This window comes from Ceratina calcarata, unplaced genomic scaffold (assembly GCF_001652005.2).
Source record: "Ceratina calcarata isolate Rehan_Ccalc_2016 unplaced genomic scaffold, ASM165200v1 scaffold551.2, whole genome shotgun sequence".
NCBI lineage: Eukaryota > Metazoa > Arthropoda > Insecta > Hymenoptera > Apidae > Ceratina > Ceratina calcarata.
Window position 1 is genome coordinate 32,701 of NW_017176693.1, and position 19,264 is coordinate 51,964.

General features: G+C 43.1%; 1 protein-coding gene across 1 annotated transcript; it reads left to right on the plus strand.

Moving 5' to 3' along the window:
* The first annotated feature begins 6,253 nt into the window (after positions 1 to 6,253).
* LOC113464804 (insulin-like growth factor 2 mRNA-binding protein 1) lies at positions 6,254 to 19,074 on the plus strand. Its single transcript, XM_026816823.1, has 2 exons — positions 6,254 to 6,428; positions 19,007 to 19,074. Exons 1-2 carry the CDS (start codon positions 6,254 to 6,256, stop codon positions 19,072 to 19,074), a joined length of 243 nt encoding a protein of 80 aa, XP_026672624.1.
* Positions 19,075 to 19,264: the final 190 nt, after the last annotated feature.

The window sequence follows — 19,264 nt, forward strand, 5'->3', positions numbered from 1 at the left end:
ACGCTGATCTCGGGGTAGGTAAACGTTCGAGACAAAAACTGTACAACGTCCATAAATTAAAAAAAAAATTATATTACGGTAATAAACACCTCTTGAGTTCCTAGCCATAAAGCAACTACAGCAAAACAATCGTCGGATTTACGAAGCAAAAATTCGTCTACCCGTATGATAAATGATGAGTCAATAATTTTCACATTAAATTTCAAGATATCTCTAGTGCACCTATTATAATAAAAAAAAATATATTCCCTTCTTACAATTTGAATGATGCGAACGATAACAAATACGTTGTGCCCGACGGTTTTAAGGAATAAAAAAAGGTACCTATGTACTTTAGAATGATCCAAAAAAAGCAAAGACCTTTTTTGCTAATCCTTTCTTCGGATGCATCTTCATGCAAGATAAAGGCAGGGAACAAGGATGATCGCGTTGCGCGCGAAGGATAAGAAAGACTAGAAGAATCGTGTAAAAAAGAGATGTTCGTAAAAAAAAAGGACTCATGCAAGCCCCTGGATATTGTCATCGCTGAATCCATCCGTGAGATCAGTTCTTTCTGTGAACCAGCACCTTTTTTCCCTATGATTTCACGGCGGGATAATGGATTCCTCGTTCTTTTGGATGCGCTCGTTACAACGGCATTCGTGACAATCGTGACGGGTGCAGCTGCTGGCTTAGACATGATGATAAAGTAGGAAGCCTTGCCCGCCGCCGGTCCGAGGAAATCAGTGAGAAAACGTAAATCTGCGGGGGAGGGAAACAGCCGGAAGTGCGCCCTTTGCGTCTTATAAACCCTGAACCTAAACCAACAGATTTTCGTTACACTAGCGCGAGTCTTCAAGAATCGCAGAAGATTATGAATGTCTCCTATTCAATAAGGAGGAACGGAAAATCCGTTCTATGAAGGAATTACCTCGAAAGCAGAATAACGTACAATCATACAATTTTACGATTTTCAAACTTATCAATTTTTATGAGACATTTCGAACACTAAAAATGTGTAAGATTTAATTTAATTTGTTCATTTCACGGGCAGTGCCCAGTATAACACGTGGTAGAAGTATACAAACAAAATATGATATGAGCACAAAAAAGAAAAAAACGAGAAAGAACAAAAATATAACAATACTCGCTTACAAAGAAATATAAAAGGAGAATGAGGATCAATAAGAGTGCCGAATAGTCGCCGATAGACTAGCGAAAGCAAGCCTATCGGTGACTATTCGGCACAAAGCAAGATGATTAATACTTTCCAGATTTTCCAAAGATTCTAAGTTTCGATCTAATTACTCGTAACTATGAATTTAAATTCTTATATCGATTTCGATTCATTGTAATTCAAATACTAATAAAGTTATAATTCGAGAGAAAAATGGCCGGCACTACTTCTACGCCTAATAAACGCATAATCATGAATAAAAATATCACCGAGTCTAATCAGAACCTGGGTTTACCCCTCGGGCTTCGTACCATAAATTCGTCGGTTCACAGAATAATTGCTTGTTTCCCGGGACCGACACAGAAAATTTCACTCTGAAAATTTGATTCAGTGAAGAAGGGACTCACCGTCGGACTTTGGCCACGAAACGCATGTAACGAGCGGTACGTGCTGCTCGTATTTCATCCGATTATTCTTACGCGCGGGGCGATTTATTGCTCGGGGAATAGTTTTCTAGGCCGAGAACGCTAGAATCGCTAGAGAAATAGGACGGGGGGCACGAGGATCGTTTCGAAAAAGGGGGGAAAGGGAGAGGGACACGGGGGAGCGGGAGGCCATCCGGGGCAATGCCAGCTGCGCTACCGTAACATAACGAGGCCTAAACGCAGGCGCCTTCTACCAATAGGAACCAACTGTTCATTAGGCCTGTTGGTACAGGCTGTTCCAAATTGTCTACGAAAAGGACAGACTTGCGAGGGTGTAACGAACGTCGAGAGATTAGATCTTGCTAGGGCGAAAACTTTCAGCGTCCTCCGAATCGATCGCCCGACACGATACAAAGCACTGTGCAGTGGATTGGTACGGAAAATCCAGCAAGACTGATTGCATTTCTACGGTAATTGCGTTTAATTAAATAAGAGAGATTATCTTAAAATAGTTCCATAAAATGCGAGGATCTAATGATCGAATGTATAAATATTTTATAAGCCTTATTAGCCTCACTAATTATTCAAACTGGCTTTGTTCATTCATGTTTTTATACAAATCGTATAATACTCCAATTTGATTTTATTTAATTATAAGCTTCCTCGTCTAAATGCAAAATGATTCTTCTATTCTTATAATAAAGTAACGAAGGATGTAATACATATAGTATTTCCTATTGCGATTTTATCACAATTGTATATTTTTGGTTATTAAATATAAATAGGAAAATATGAAGTATTATAATTAAAATAGTTTGCAATATAAAGTACTTTCCTTTCCGTGCCAAAAAACCCTCTAGCGACAAGTACGGGACAAAATTTCGATGTGGCATAGAAACCGCAGCTGCTGTGCTGGCAACTGAAAGATCTCCTAAATTCTAACTTATCGACTGCTATAGCGCGATGGTAATTTATTCTAAGCTCAGAAAATGCAATTCATTCATTTTTAACACAACATAAATATTAAGTCATCAATTAACTAATTTCTTAAGAATCGCTATGCTTGTATATCGAGAAATTCGCTTATTGTTTAAAGTATTTTTTTTTCCTGCGTTTTACTTTTGTAATTGCATTTACTTTATATTCTTATGAAATTTTTGTAATTTGCATAATAATTTATATATAAAATAAATAGTTTTCGCTTGAATCATTTTTCAATATAAACTGACACAGTTCAGATATTACAGTAGAACTGAGTTTACTTTTAACATATATTATAGACACTAGAAACCTATGCCAAATCCCAAATATTATTTGCTGATTCGCTTGATTGAAATAAAACCACATAATACGTACTATGATGAACCTATATATATTTTGTAGCAGCTGCGAAGCCAAGAGATTACATTTTCCATTTTCCGTTACGCTTACCCGCTTCTGTTTGCACTGTCCTTACGAGGTCAGAAAAACAAATTTAAGATCGTTCCATTACTCTAATTTCGTTCTACGAAACCCTCATTTACTATAAATTGATATATCTCTGTAGAGTACGGAATTGTAATTTCCAAATAGTTCTCACGGTCATAGTTGGACCAAGCGTTTTATGTATTTAGAAAAATGTGTTTAGAAAAATGCTGACAGTATAATGCTCGACGAGCTGCAAGTGCGTTTATAATATCCTGTAGGTAAATTTTGTTTCCGTACGTAAGGACGCCCCCATTAAACGGTGGACAGGGGTAATCGAATAGTTCTAAGCTACCGGAGAGCAGGAATAGGCGTTCTAAAATTGGAGGGGTACGTAGGGGAAGACGAAAACCGGATGGCACGCCGAAATGTACTGCACTATAAACTGAATTCATTCTCTATTTCGGGAACATAATTTTTATTCCAATAAAAGTATTACTCTCTTTTCCATTCATTCGTACATCCAAATCCAGCGTGAGATTTAATTTTATAGTCCCTACGCATACTATTTATCATACTTATCAGACAATCAATTAGTTTATTAGAATATACGTTATTAACAAAATTAATGAATTCTGAAAATTATAGTTTGATATTCTGCTTGCAATGAACATCTCTGAAAATAGCTATTTACGTTGATAAATTATAATTTCGTACAGAGATTAATATTGTTTTACGTATTATTTTTATTACTCCCGGGAGCAGATATAGTTATCTACTTTTTATTCGGAGTCCAATTATTCCAAAAATAGCAATTCTTTTTAGCTAATTAATCGTTACTCGCGAAAGGCAGGTGAATAGAAACAACATGGACGAAGTTTCTTCCTCTGCCAACCTCTTGCCCTGAGCACCCTGACCCTGGGCACAGGCAGCTGTCTCACTCCACTCCTTTGTGGGCATAGCGCTGCTCTAACGTAAGAACGGATTTGTCTATCCATGCACAGTGTACAGTAATCGCAAATCTAACGTTTCTAAATATCTTGATCAAATTATTAGCCCGACGAACACAACTAAACATTTTCAGAAATTGATCTATAAAATATTTGAAACACATTGAATTGATAAAATCTATTTGAAAAAAATATCTACCGTTATTTGCTGTAATTCCCAAAGTTCGAAATCTAAACTTAAGTATCGTGCAGCATGAATCATCATTTGAATTGAATTCTGTTAACTTGAATAATTCATCGAAATCAATGTTACGTTTACACGTCACTTAAGTAATCAGCCGTTTGCAACGAGCCGAAAGAATAGAGGAGTAACCGTACGGGATGCGCATAACGAAGGCTCTAAATAGTTGCTGCAGGTATCACCTAGGTCGGCTATATAAATGCAAATCGTACGCGAAGATACGGATCTTCGATTCATTCGCCGGGTCTCATCATTCCCACCGGCGCTTAGCAGGAAAAAAGGAACGGCCGATAGATTCGCGCAACTATCTTTCAATATGAATACACGGCAACGGCAGGAGAGCAAGGAACTCGTTCGCCGTGCTACCGTTCGCCGAAAACACCCGGTAGATTCTTGCAGGAACCGAACGACGTTAAGGAGGAGTAGGGAAACGCGTGCGCTAGAAAGAGTCGGCGAGCGCGTTCGCGCGGACACAGACGGAGGCACGCGTGTGATATGCATGTGTTCTGCTCTGCGACACGCATGCCCGTGTGCGTGCACGCAAAGGCGAAGGAGCGAGCGAGCGAGCGAACCGGGCGATCACGCATGCACGCGAAACCGAACGTGCACGCAGACAGGCACGTTTCCGGCTGCGAAAACCGGCGTGCGAAAACTGACCAATCGGCGGCAGAGGCGGGAGCCGGTGGGGCAGCCACGTGGTCAGGCGTTGACCAATGACCGTCGGGCCGCTCGCGAATTTCGAGTCGGTTTCCCGCTTAGCACTCGCGAGCATCTAGTCGCTAGAGGAAGACAGATGGTAGGAGGGAAAAAAAGAGTGAGAAGGTGCACGCGCTGGCGAGGAGAGACGAAAAGACTATACAGCTGGTGAAAAGGAGCGAGCAGGAAGGAGCGTGGAAAAAAAAAGAGAAGAGTGACGAGTTTGCATCGCGTTACCCCCCAGGACATACGAAAGAGTGAACGAGAGGATCGAGGAGGAGTAACGGAGAAAGGGTGAACCGGCGAGGAACAGAGAGTGAGATAGAAAAGACCGAATGAGAGTGCCCCTCAAACGTCGTGTCGTGGTTTAGCCAAAGAGACAAGAGCCTGGTAAGAAGGTGCGTCGTCGTCGCAACGAGAGAAGAAAGAAAAGAGAGAAAGAGAGAGGAGGAGTCGCTGGGCACACGGTGAATCGTCAAGAGAACGGACCAACGCGCTTCCCTTAACCTTAAAAAAGTTGGAGTCGTTTCTGAGAAGACACGGTCGTCATCGTCGCCTGATCGGTCGTCGCAGTAGTCCACGTCGGTTTGCATGATCGAGCTGGCTCGAGAGAGATCCATTGCCACACCGGAAGAGAACGCCAGGTCCGTGTAGTACTACCGATGCCGAGTCGACGTGACAGAGAGTCGTTGTAATCTCGGAGCGAGCGGGAAATAGACAGCGCATCTACACGAAACGAAGAAAGGCAGGAAACAAAAGACAGTACAGCCAAGAGCGCTTTGGAAGATCGTTCAAGAAGTTCACGGAAAACCTCCTTGTGTCGTCCCTTTCTTTACTTTTTTGGTGTGCAAGCGCGTAAAATCACCGCCGAGTATCACGCGAGAAAGACAATCGTGTTCGCCAAGACGTCGAGATCGTGACTTCTAACGAAAAAAAAAAAAAAAAAAGATACGTACGAGTCCACGGAAAAGACCCTGACGAAAGCGCGCTCTCGTGTTCGTTTCTTCCTGCGTGATAACAGGATTTTCAACGTCGTCGCCGTCGTCAACGTTTGCGTCGCGTACGTGTAGTCGTCGGTCCTGCCAACGGTAACAGTTACGATTTCTCGACGTGTCGAGAAGCGTGCGGTGATCGTGTCATCGTCGAGTTCGTCCACGGTTCTTCAACGGTGCACACCCCCCGGTCCCCGTTTGTGCGAAATACTCGGTCGTCCACCGTTTACGCGTCGTGAACACCTTCGTTGACGTGTCGTGGACAACATCGTCAGCGACGAACGCATCGTCTGTCCGCGTGCCACTGGGTCGTAAATTTCTCAAGCCACGTGACCGAGACGTATCTCGGAAAAGCCGCCACCATAGCGTCCAAGAGCGAGCCAACTACCATGTCGAAGCTCTACGTGGGCAATTTGCCGTCGGACTGTAACGAGAGTGCTCTCAGGCAGCTGTTTCAGGATCATAATTTGTCGTGCACAACGATCCTGGTGAAACGGGGCGGCTACGCTTTCGTCGACTGTACCGATCAATCGGTAGCGGATCGCGCGATCGACAAACTTAACGGTGAGTTCAATTAAGAATCAACGGTCGAGTTAATGCTGTACAAATCGATTTCTGCTTTCGTTACGCCGCTAGATTTTAGCCTCCTACCGACCGTTCCTACGTCGACGCTAACTCGTTGTAAATAAAAAATACACGTTGCCATTTTCCTATGACAATATTTCGCTGCGTTCACTGCTTCTGCTGCTTATGCATTATCACAGGGCTTGCTGTCACGTACCATGACCGAACGAGGGAGGAGAACCACCGGCAACGAGGATATACATTGTATACACGGGCTCGGAGACTCGACGATTTATTTAAAACTGTACAAAACGCTTTATCGCTTTCTACGACTTTGTCACGATTTAGGTACAGCCTTCAGTGATCTGCAGCCAGGAAAACGAACTCGTTTTGTTGTACATAAAAAGATTCTATGCGCCTGAATTGTTACGCTTTTTTACTCGCTTCTTTGACACTAGTATGTAAGATGTTTTTTTGGTAGAAATATATTAAACTGTTGCACGCTTGTATATATCATGCTTTACACGATTTGCCTCTTCACCTATCCTTCCCCACCTCCATCGAAATATCGATGTATTGTATATAATCTAAATATTCAATCTAATTATGTTTGTACTAAAATGTTCTCACGATTAACCTATATTGGGAATAACAGATAATTTCATCGTGCCGTTCAGTGAATCGATCGTCAATTACGTCGAAACGACGAAACGACAATCGCGATGCAACGTTCATTGTTTGACATTTATATTCGCTTCGATTACCGCGGTCAGAAAATGTGACGAAACGTTGATCGATCACGTCCCGTTAAATATACCGTGATTCAAAATGTTCCCTCGTAAAACGCGCTTATGAATGACCGTCTCGAACGGACGGGCGGACGCGCTATCTATCGATTTGAGAACCCCTGGCCGCGACCTCGAAAATGCTTCCGTCGAAAAAATACATCTTCTCTTTCTTATTGAATACTTCGCATAATATTGCATAAAACGAAACTGTTCCTCGCGTTTAATTGCGCAACGATACCTCGCGTACGTCGAATCATCGATTTTTAAATTTCCATTGAAAATGACACGGCGAGCCGAAACTACGATTGCTCGTGTCGTGTGGAAAACTTATCCACGTGGTGGAGAGGCGCACGCATAGGCAAGATGGCCGAGCCGGTTGTACCGGCAAGGTCACGCGTGTGGGTTTCGCCTTCAAGATAAATTTCTGATAAATCGCTCGCCGCGGCCAGCTCGCTGTCGTTGATCGATACGATTATCAAGCCTCGCTCCTTTCGTAGTGACTCGAACGTTAAATAAAAATTGCGATGTAATCGCGAGCTGATAGAAGCAACATTCAATCGCACTGATTAGGATTCGTACATTGCAATGAGTATTAAATATTGTTTCCGACGATTCAGAAATGCCGAAAGTACGAATGAAGTAATCTTAGTCGAAACCCATTTTAAAGATAATATAATCAATAGAGACGAAACTGCCAACGATTAGTCAATGAAATCCATAATTTCATTTAACATTACTTTTTGATGAAGAAATCGGCTGGATAGAACCCGTCGAAGGAATAACTCGACTTGTCAATATTTTCTTAAAACGATCTCGTAAATCTTGACCCTCCGTACTGAATTTCAACTTTCTCTGAAAAAGTTAGATCGATTCTGGTTTAGGGCCGGCGACTCACGCCTTCGCTTTAACACCGATTCTCCCGGGCCGAAAAAACGTGGTCAAGGTCGCATCTGTACGCGTGACGTATGGTTCCCCACTGGCTCAAGGTTAAAATTTACATCGTAAAATACCGGCGACTTCATCTCGAACGCGACCGTCGAAATCGGTTAGTCACACTCGTCATATACGACGGCCATGCTAATCGAGTGAATCCAGATCGTAAATTCCGTTGACGACTTCGTAAGTGACGTCTACGCGCATTCGTACGAGATTCACTAAATTAACTCTCGTCGCTATCGATATCGTCCACGTGTAATTTCCTCTCATGCTCTTCCGGAAGCTAATGATCATCCAAGTGAAAAAGTACAGACGCGTAATTAATACATGGTTCGCGTTATTCTTCCGTCAAATCGCATTTTAAATCATCTTACCGACGACGCCCGGGTTTTAATGAGATCATTTGTGCACGTAATCGCGAAACGATTCCTTTCGTGTCGAACGTCCGTAAGACGAATCACTGTCAGGTTCGTGACAGTCTGACGTACGAGATGCTAATCGACGCGTAATGTTCGGCTTCGTGCCGTTAAACCGAACTCTCACACTTTACTCTTTCACCGTATCTCTCATTCTACTTTAATAAAAATTCTTAATAAAAATAATTCTTGTTAAGCAAGCGATTAATCAGACGTCAATTATAAAATTTCAATAAAAATCACGTGTCTCTGGCAAAATAAAAATTTCGAGATACTTGGATTACAAGGTTTCACGTAGATGTGAACAGTTAGAAAAATGTCGAATAACGGCGGGCGAACACGTATGTAGCCAGGAATACCGGGAGAACGGTCGGCTTGTTTAGAAGCCGGGTTGCAAGAAAGAGACGCGGCACGAACATTGGAGCGATTCATAGAGAATTTCCTCTCCCTCTATGTACGTATTTCGTTAGCAATACAGAAAGCTCAATCGTTGCTCTGCAGCAGCGGTACACACACGTATGTATGTATGCGGGGTCGATTCTTGGATACAATGCCGTGCGTGGAGAACGTTACTGCTCGGCATAGAACTAGTTTGGTGGGTCGTGTTACGTCTTAGACCAACTAACCTAAGGCTAGTCGCGGTTAAACTACATCGGAGTACAAGCATGGATATTAATGCACCGAGAGCTACCTAAGCTTGTCCATCACCTCAACGAGTTATCAACTACGATCGGACCCTTGCATCAAAACTATATTCTATCTTGCGTACAGAAAATTGATCGTAACATTTCGATAACATGACAATTCTACTATTTTCCACGAAATAGTTAAATAATATCTTCAATTTAAATCCAGTAGATTTACTGCACTTAATACTGATTGGAACTTGGATTAAAAAGGAGAGAGAAGGGCGTATATACACATACGTATTTTAATCGCGGTTTTGCAGTTGTTCATGGTTCGGTCAGCTTGATTTGTCGCGTGCCTGCTCGAGACCACCTGCCCTCGAAAAAAGTTACCTGTTAACAGTGCACCGGTAACCGACACTGATGGAACTTTGCGATTCGGTTTACTCTGACAACCGGCTAGTCTTGGAGTGTTAATAATAATAATCCATTTGAGGAAAACAATCCTACATGGATATTCCAGATCTCATTATGATAAAATAAATTTCACTACATCGTGTCAAACGTTGTTACTACTGTAATCTCTTTGAAAATCTCGTTTTATCGATGATTACGCGTCGTACGGAGGGATCGTATATTTGCAGACGAGTAGCACGCGTGCAACAAAAATGATTAACATTAATTGCGCAACATTAACCGAGGACACTCTCTCTCTGTGTATCTGATTTAACGATGAACATCGTTCACCGTCGTTTAATGCACCGTAACACGAATTTTTATGTATCTCTTTAACATCGAAGTTCGTTCATAGATTCACAGAGCACTCTTATCAGTCGATATCTATTTTCGCTACAAAATCCAGAACTTTATCTATCACGTTAAAGTGGGACGAGGTTATACCTATTTCTTGAAAACACTCCCTATTTATTTTCCTCACATTTATCTCTTGACTTCTGTAAATCTTTGCTGTACTTCTTTAAATGGAGTCATGAATAATTAAAAACGTTAGCATAATTCTTCATAAAAATCTATGCAATATTTCGTTTTCACTTTAAATATATTTCATTTTCGTGATACTTCGCTTCTCTTTTAATTGCTACAGAAGTCGTATTCAGAAAATGTAAATTCGGTTTGCCGAGTATTAAGTTGAGAACGACTGTGAAAAAAAAGACCACAATTTAACGCCGACACAAATGTAGAAGCGCAAAAAGTGCTTGTGCGTCTGCAAGGAGGAAGTGCTATCTTTAGAGCGGTGAAAAGAGACTGTGCGGTGTCTTCTCGTCTTCTTTTTCGTCTAGCCATCCGCTTTCATTAAGAGAATATACTGGTTCCGTGATTCGCTGTCGAGAAATCCATTGTGGGAATTCAGTACGTACGACGCCGCCGAAGTGAATGAAACGTAACGAATCTTTCGCACGGAATTCGCTATAAATCGAGAGTATTTCGCAACCGCGGCTCGATACGTTTAAATTCAGAGACCGATAAAAGCTCTCTTATTACGCCGAGATCGAACGACTTTTCGTTCAGTCGTTAAACGTTTCCGAACGATCCTGAGCGTAACTAATTCTTGATGAAATACAAAAGAAATTGGATTTCGCAGCGGATTCTCGTGTTCGGTATTGGATCGGGCCTAATGAAGTTACGTGGAACCGTAGAGAACTGATAAGGCTACGACATCTCTCTATGAAATTATCCCGGGGCTTTCTATTTCTAGTGTTTCTATATTGACTTCGCAGGCGATTCTCTATTTCCTCCCTGGCCTCCCACGCGGCGGCCTCGTCTCTCTTTTTACTCTACATTGTCTTCGTCTTTCTGTGGCTTCTGTTCACTCGAGGAACCTTTGAAGACACGTGTTTGTTTTAGATACCAGGCCGTTGACTTCTCGACAAATAACCAAATTACCGCTGCTACTTCCAAACGGAATCGTCGTGAACAAGATCTTTCTTGTTGGGTATATCGTGTGTACCTAGCGCTCGCGCCAAACGATTTTACCAGTCGAAACCGACCACTGAACGTTTTTCCTTGTTGTATCTTGACAGTGGAAAAAGGTGCGCTCCACGGTTTATCGTTATCAGGCGACGTTATTTTCTATACCTCCGGCGTCGTAATCTTTTTACGTAATTTTCAATTCCGACGAGGCATTAAGTGCACGCGTAATTACTCAAACGAAACAAAACTGTTCAAAACCTGAAACGAATCTTGTTAGAAAGAAGAGCGAGACACGTTCGATAAATTGCTAAACGGAACGATTATCAGTCTTCTCTCTCTCGCGACGAGATTTTTATGGCACGGCGAGAAAAAGATGAAAAAGAGGCGAGCAACGTCTGCCAGTTGCGGCGGCAGAGAATCTGCTTGGGCCCCACGTGCGCGTAATTGTCAGGTACGAAGAGAGAAACCCGAATCTTTCGACAGGTGTCAATGAACCGGACAACGACGTATCCATCGAAGGATAAGCGAGGAAGATAGAAGGAAAGGAGGATCGCCGAGCCGAGAGAGAAACGAGAAGCACGAACAGCTCGTTCGCACCTGCCTCCATCATACACTAAACGGGGCTCACGGTGATTTCGCATTTCGTCAATATGACTTCGTGAAACTGATTTCCTTCTGCGAATTAAGAACGGCCCAGAGGATGTCAGAGAAAGAAAATGATAGTTTAAAACCTCCGTTTATGACGACTGATCGCGAGCGACACAGAGATATCTACCTGTTGTAAAGAAAAATGAAAAAGACGCGTGGTAGCTTTCATGAAAAACGATGGAAAGATGAATCGTCGAGTAATACGTGGCGATGAGGAATGCCGAAAAATAATGCAAGACGTGAAAGAGAGGGAAGCGTGGCAACTCATCGCAGAAAAATTGCATCGGCTGGCGCCATTAATCTCCGAACGAACGGATATTATTTTAATTCTCGAGCCTCGGTCCGAGTCTCTTCCGAGAAACGCCGCCCTTTGTCCCGGTCGGCTCCACGAAAGAAAAGTGACCGAGTGATTTAATCTACGAACGAACAGAGACCCTGGACTCTTTCTGCTGCTCGCTGTTCCCTATGCCTCCTCTCTCCTTTCCATTGAGCCGTTTCTTTTTTGTCTATCGAATCTACGGCCGAATTCGACGATTCGCATCGCGAGCATTGCAGGAAAATCTCGGCGCAGATTACTGTTCGTCGATTCCTCCTCGAGTTCCCTACTATGCGACCAGTAAAAGACAAGTGTACGAAAATAGTATTATACGTGGAACGAATATGAATGAATCCGAACCGAGCTCTCGAAACTCCTCCTCTGTATACTACACGTTCAGAGGCGCCAAGAGATAGGCCGGGTGCACGCAACGAGTGTATCTACGTCTTCATCTTACACACGGATCCGTGAAATGTTCGTACAAATGTAGAACTCTGAACTTTGTCCGCTGGCTAGATACAAGCCGTTATCACTGACAGTTGCGACGGGCAATTTTATCGACAACGATTACGAGTACACTAGAGACTACATAATATATACATAATATATATTGAAAAAAGAATGCTCTTACAAAAGGCCGTTTCATATTTTAACTTTTGTTATCGATGTTTTCACAAGTTATTTCGTTGTACACTAAAACATATTCGAAACCTACACGAGTTTTCTTAGAAATACGTTATCAAAATTTATCACTCGATTACTCGTAATTCAACAGAAATCTTAAGTTGTTACAATGTACGAAATTAACAGAAAAATAAGCCAGTGAGTAGAAATTGGGATATTTACTTTATATTAATAAAGACATCGCGAACACGATGAAACGATCAACGAAGGTGCAAAGCGTTGCAGTGAAAATATCGATGGAAAGTGCGATTTTACGTTTGGCGCGCTTTCTTCGGATTCTCAGTCAGGACCTATCTTAACGTGCGTGGGCCCATTCGCTTCATTCGGCAAACTAACCTACCCGTCTAAGTAATCCATTGTGCTTCTCGTGCTCTCTTTGTGTGGCCGCTCTCACGCTGAGAGCGCGGCATAAGGGTGTGCGAGAAGGACCAAGGAAGGACGGGGTCCTCGGCGGAACGAGGAGGCAGCTAGGGAGCGACCAGGATGGAAAAAGAGGGTGGAACAGAAGACGAAAGAGAGAAGTATGCCACAAGGCCAACCCGAGTTCGGAGCAATTTTTGCTTTACTCTCTTTGCCCGAGCCGAAAACGAGCGTGCCTCTCCGACCGACTAACTGCTCCAATTTTATTTACCGCGCCCTGTGTCAAGCCCTATCGACGTCTTCTCGCGATATTCCGCGCGAACACGCCACCACGTGCTCCACGATTTCCGTTCACCCCGCTAATGAAACATCCGTCTCTCTGCCCACTCTCGCCACGTAAATAAATTTCGCAGAAAACTGCTGCGAACGTCTTCGGACGCTACTTATCTTCATTTACTAAAAGAAATGTCCGTCGAGCTATTAACAGGAGCGCGACATAAAAATTCCTTTCGCCGTAGGAAAAAGTTTTAATTGTACGTTTCGTTGCTCCGTTCGGTACATTCTCGTTCCCGATGCAAAATCAAGATTAATACGAGACCGGCCGTTACACCGTGCGCTTAATTAAGCTCCATTAGAAAGGGATCCGATGTATGTTAAATTATCTAACGTTCGTCTCTATCTTCATCAACGGGACACGACATTTACCCGGATGAAAACGTGTATCATCCCTTACAACATTTTTATGACGCGTTATTGCGTGTTGTTCGTTACCGAGGATCCTAGCTACGTAGAAAGGTACGCCGCGGTATAAATTATCCCGCGATCATTATATAAAAAAAGATATATCGCTCCGTATCACGCGAGCGCTCATAACTTCATTCGCCGGTAACTTCCCGGATCATCGTACACTCACGTTCTTCTCGGTGTTCGATCATTCTCTACGATTCTTCATTCAGAAAGAAGGGTACGACCGATGAACGTATAATTCATTCCCGGTTGTCCGAGCGATATCGTGGCTTTTATTTAACCAAACTGTTTACCGAGCAAACTCAGAGAAATTGGTTTCAACGAACAGTGGCTCGCCAGCTCTTTCGAGAAATCGATCAATATCCGTCCGTTCGAAGAATCAATCTGCGAGTCGATATCGATGGATTTAACGCGATTTCAACCCGTGACTTACGCGAGTCGCAAACGATTTCCGTGGGACTGAACTAGCGAGTTGTAACTCAATAGTAATTTATGTACCTAGCCGTGCCAACCGCCGTGTCCAAGGCATCGGTATTCAGCATCGGCCTGGAATGCGCAACAGGAACCTGTTCTCATTCCCATTCCCATTCCTGCTCAGCGCTACCCAAATATTTTATTACTTCCCCGTGGAGCCGGTGCTATCTTTCTCTCTCTCTCTCTCTCTCCCTCGCTACCCTCCTCCCTTTCTCTTTCTAGCCCACTTTATCTTTACCTGTCTCTCCTCCTTTTTTCTCCCTCCCTCCTTAACCGACGCAAGATACTCTTTTCTGTTATGTCATCTTGTAAGACGCCTCGTCGTTGTAACGATATTTCTAATGCCCGTACCTACGTTTCGTGGGTCTCGTAGAGAATATTCGTATGGCCGACAATTCTGTTTTTAACACTTATCGCAGAGTAAGAACGGCATGCATGGTCTACCGGTGCACGGCAAGGAACCGTCTCGACGTATCAAGTGCCGAGATACGAAAACCGCTGTATTAGCGACTCGGATACGCGAGATTTACGTTACCTAAGTTGGTGGAGATATCGGTTACCGAAGTGAACGCCTTCTAATAATAACTCGCGTCTTATAAATAAGCGTTAATGACCGATTCATTGTCTACGATCAGATTAGCTTTCTCGGGGCACCTGACGTGCCCCAATTACCTTTTTTCTCTCGTGCTGAAAAATCGAACGATCTCCGACTATCGAGAATAGCAAGAACGCAACACCGCGCATTGTTTCGCTGAATTTGAATGCGATCGATGCTTTCGGCTCAACGAAACCGTTCGTTCGCTCGTCTCACCGTCAAGCAGAAATTGACGAGATTTAAGTTAGGAACCGGTAAAACGTATCAAGAGCGAGGGACAGAGAAGAGAAGCGGAATGAAAAGGGAAGGTACGCTCAAGCGAGAGGGAGAGGAAGAAGGAAGGAGAGAGAGAAAGAATGAATATATATTAGGTGGGTTGCGCGACGACCTCCGGATAGCTCTCCTAAGCTCGCTCTCTCGCTCGACGAGCCTCACCTACCTGGCGGTTTTCGTTGTAGGCTACGAACCAGGGTAGATGGTGTGGTGGGAGGGTAGGAGGCAGGAGCGCACTAAGGAGACCTTGAAGGCTTGCTAGCCGGGTGCCGGCTAGTACTGACCCACTATAAAGGCACTTGCCATCCTGCTCGTTCAACAAGACAATCTACTATTACTCTCTCCCTCGGGAGAGCCTGCTAACCTACTCTGTTGCCCACATACACCGACTCGATCCGAAAACTCGCTTCTAGACCCTGGCTACACGCTTAGAGCTCGAACAGCTTCCGTCTCTCTCCCTCTCCCTGTCACGCTCGTTCCCTGTCCCCTTTCACTGTTTCATTCCTCCTCTGCCCTGTATCCTCTCTGTCGTTCTCTCGTTCATTTTGTCGTTCCTTGTACGCTGCCTTCCCTATCTCATTTCCACTCCCTATTTTCTACACCCTTCCCGCTGCTGTTCTAATACCACTACTCGCTACACACCCCTCGTATTTCGCTTCCTCTCGCTCGTTCTCTTTCTCTTTTTTTCTAGTTCGCCCTCTCTCTACTCCCTCGTGCACGGGTGTGTACATCGCACGAACACATCGACGCGCGTGTGACCCACACACGGCTGTGCACGTGGGTCGAACCCCTGAAAAATCTGTGTGTGACAGGGTAAAGCGCGTATGGTTCCCTCCCGTACACGTATACGGGCCCTGGCCTCCGTGTGCGTTTCTCTCTTATGCATGAATTTCACCGGTGCTTAGAAAAGAAGGAGAGAGGCTCTCTCGAGCCTCGCGTATCGTGTGCAAGTATACGTGTGTTCGTAGGGAGTACTACCTAGCATAGCAACTGCTGTTTCTGCATTTCTTAGCAGCGCGCCCCATGCGAGATGCCGGTATATTTTAGGCGTATAACGGGTGTCCCGTTTTCGAAACGAAGACGCTTGCGTTTTCCCCCCGACAATTGACCGATTGCTCGCGATCGCTTAACAGGACGCGCATAGCTCCGTGAAAGGCTATAATTTTGTGTGTCGGTGATAAAATCTTGTCTAGCCGGCGTTTTTTTGAGAAACGTATAACGTCCTAGCTTATCGTAATGATTCCTCTAGATTTATCATTCTGCCACGCTTCGACCCAAAGCATTTCATTGCCAGATTATTTTCTCTGCCCGATTATTATTATAGAAAATTAGAATGAAATAAAATGCATAATTAACTATAATTGTCTGTGTCGGCTTTGCTAATGTGATAATAATTACCGTCTCAAAAATGATCAAGATTCACTTAAGTTGTTGAAGAGGAAACTAGCTTACGCAAGATATAATTATCACAGAAAGCGATGCATGTTTATCGTTAAAATAGACAAGTTACAATACTACTTTGCTCGAAAGTGTACGTGCGCGTTTGGCCCTCGTAAATTTCGCTACACTCGCAGTCATTACGGTACGTTAAAGCGTATCCGACGAGACGACTTTATAGAACGCGTCATAACAGTCTCCTAAGTGGCAAACACGTGAAATCGACCGTAAAAGCATACGTCGAATTTAACGCAATATAAGAATCAAATTAAAAGCTCGTCAAGCTCTGTCTGGCCCCTCTTTCTCCTTCTTACCTGATCGCGAATTGGCTTTCGCATGAAACCTGTTGGTACTCAGGTCCGAGCACTCGTGCATAGAAACACTTACGAATATTATTGCTACACAGGGTGAGATGGACCCATTTAAGGGGAGACCTGACACGGGACCGTGCTAACAGTAGCCATTTAAGCGTTACTTCCTCCTTTTCATTTTTTCCCCGTCTCCTTCTGCCTCTTTTCACTCTCAAGTGGCTCGCAGAAGATACAGTAACGTCATCTTCCTCTCTCATCGTTTCGCGTTTAATATACGCATTTCTAATTCATTCGAATTCCCAAGCTAGCCTGTCCGGGTGGGTTACACTACAATATATACCCTTATTGTACCGAGCGTTCTATTGCATTTAATAGACTCCTCGCGAACAATTCCTCCACGCGCCATTGTATCCCGCGAGAGAGATCCACTCGGTTTTTCTCGAGTAAACAGGATCCGCATGTTTAGAAGGAAATACCATTAGCTATACATACGAAATGACGAAATTGTTACCGATACTACCTTCGACGAACCCCGGAACTTGCATGCCAATAAATGAACAACTTGTTAAACCAACTTCCTACTATTCTAATTTTATACATGATATCGAATGAAGAAATTCATATTTATTAGTGATGCACATTGTTACTTATGAGGTTAACACAGATATAATAATTCATAGAAACCATATGACGATCATTATCATGTAGTAAATTTTAAGACTTACCTTCGTGCCTGCCTGTTGCATCTTGGATCGAATCATCTGCTTCGTCCCATGGTAATTTCAGAGTCTTGACGTAATGCTGTTGGAATATTGCACTTCCTAACATCAATAACACAGTTCTACTTCTTTCGAGTTAAATATGCGTTTTTCACATGGTTATGTACTGCAAAAATCACGTTTTTGGGCTCGTATTAATCGTAAGAGAAAACAACAGCTTACAATGAATAAACTATGCACAAAAATACATACAAACCATCCCGCGTATGTTTTGTAAGTATGAATTGGACGACTCACTGAAGGAACCGTGTTTACATTCTTACGCTGGCCTCGTATCGTATCGATATGAATGAGAAACGTAAATAGAAGCTTATTCTTTTCGCGGTGACCTCGATCTAGATTATTATTTTCAGAAACGTGAAACTTTATGATATAATGTTCGAGATGCACCTTGTCACTACGCACCAACTTTAGTACTAATGATTCTAAAGATATGCGCGCGCATCCTGAGTAATAAGATGTGGACATATAGGAAATAACGGCTGCGTAATTCAAACTGTTTTGTGGAACGAAGATCGAAAAGACCATTCTGTAAAAGCTATTAATATTATCGTAACAGCGTATGGTAGGCTATTCGATGTCGTTACGCGATGTGCGAAAACGGTCGTTTCAATGGGCCGGCAAAAGTGGTTTCGTAGTTTTTTTTGCAATACACTCAGAAAGAGGAACTGGTTAGAGAAAATTAGATGGGTCTAACTGACAGAGGACACCTGGCGCCTAGGAAAGGAAATACTTGTGTACACTTGTGTACGTGCGTGTATGTATACGTGTGTCCAGGCCGTGTCGAAAAATTCGCCAGTGCGAGACTGTGACCGCCGATACGTTCACATAACCTCTTGATCCTGATTAGAATATGACTAAGGTAGGCGATGGTTTTAAATCAGTGCAGCGATTTTGTGGACACTACGTGTGTGTAAATCGAAACCCGGAAGCGGCCGTATTCTACTTCTCAGGTCGAAACCGGTGTCCGATATGTTTTTTCATGGGAAAATCTTTCGTCGTTCACCCTGGCCAGGTCAGAGTTCAGATGAACCGTGGTTTCAAACAGGCTATTCTAACTGACCCAGTAAACTAATTCCTTCGTATTTGCAATGCCATGAGAAAATCGTCCCGTTATACATATCGTTTATTAAAATTTTTGATAAGTTCTAGTTTTATATAGTAGTCAATATTTCTATTTACAACTAACTTCTCGATTCTTTTCTAACGACTTCTTATTTTTTTTATCCTTTACGAAGTTCTTCCTTTTCTTGTTTCAGGATACACATACCTCGGATCAGCTCTTGTTGTGGAACCATCCGTTGCCAGTGGACCCAAGAAACGGTGAGTTTCTAAACATTTTCTTCGTATAATATTGCACTTTAAATTGTAAAAAATCATTAACCATACGTTAAGCGCAATCACGAAAATATCGTTGTTCGATTCTTGATAAACAAGTTTGCTACGTATCTGCGTACTCCCATTAAGTGAATTAGGAAGTTTCTTACGCGATCGAAGAATATTGTTAACGACTGCCC

Coding starts and splice junctions, on each gene's coding strand:
- LOC113464804 (XM_026816823.1), top strand. CDS start 6,254: ATGTCGAAGCTCTACGTGGGCAATTTGCCGTCGGACTGTAACGAGAGT. Junction 6,429..19,006: donor CGCGATCGACAAACTTAACG/GTGAGTTCAATT, acceptor TTCTTGTTTCAG/GATACACATACCTCGGATCA.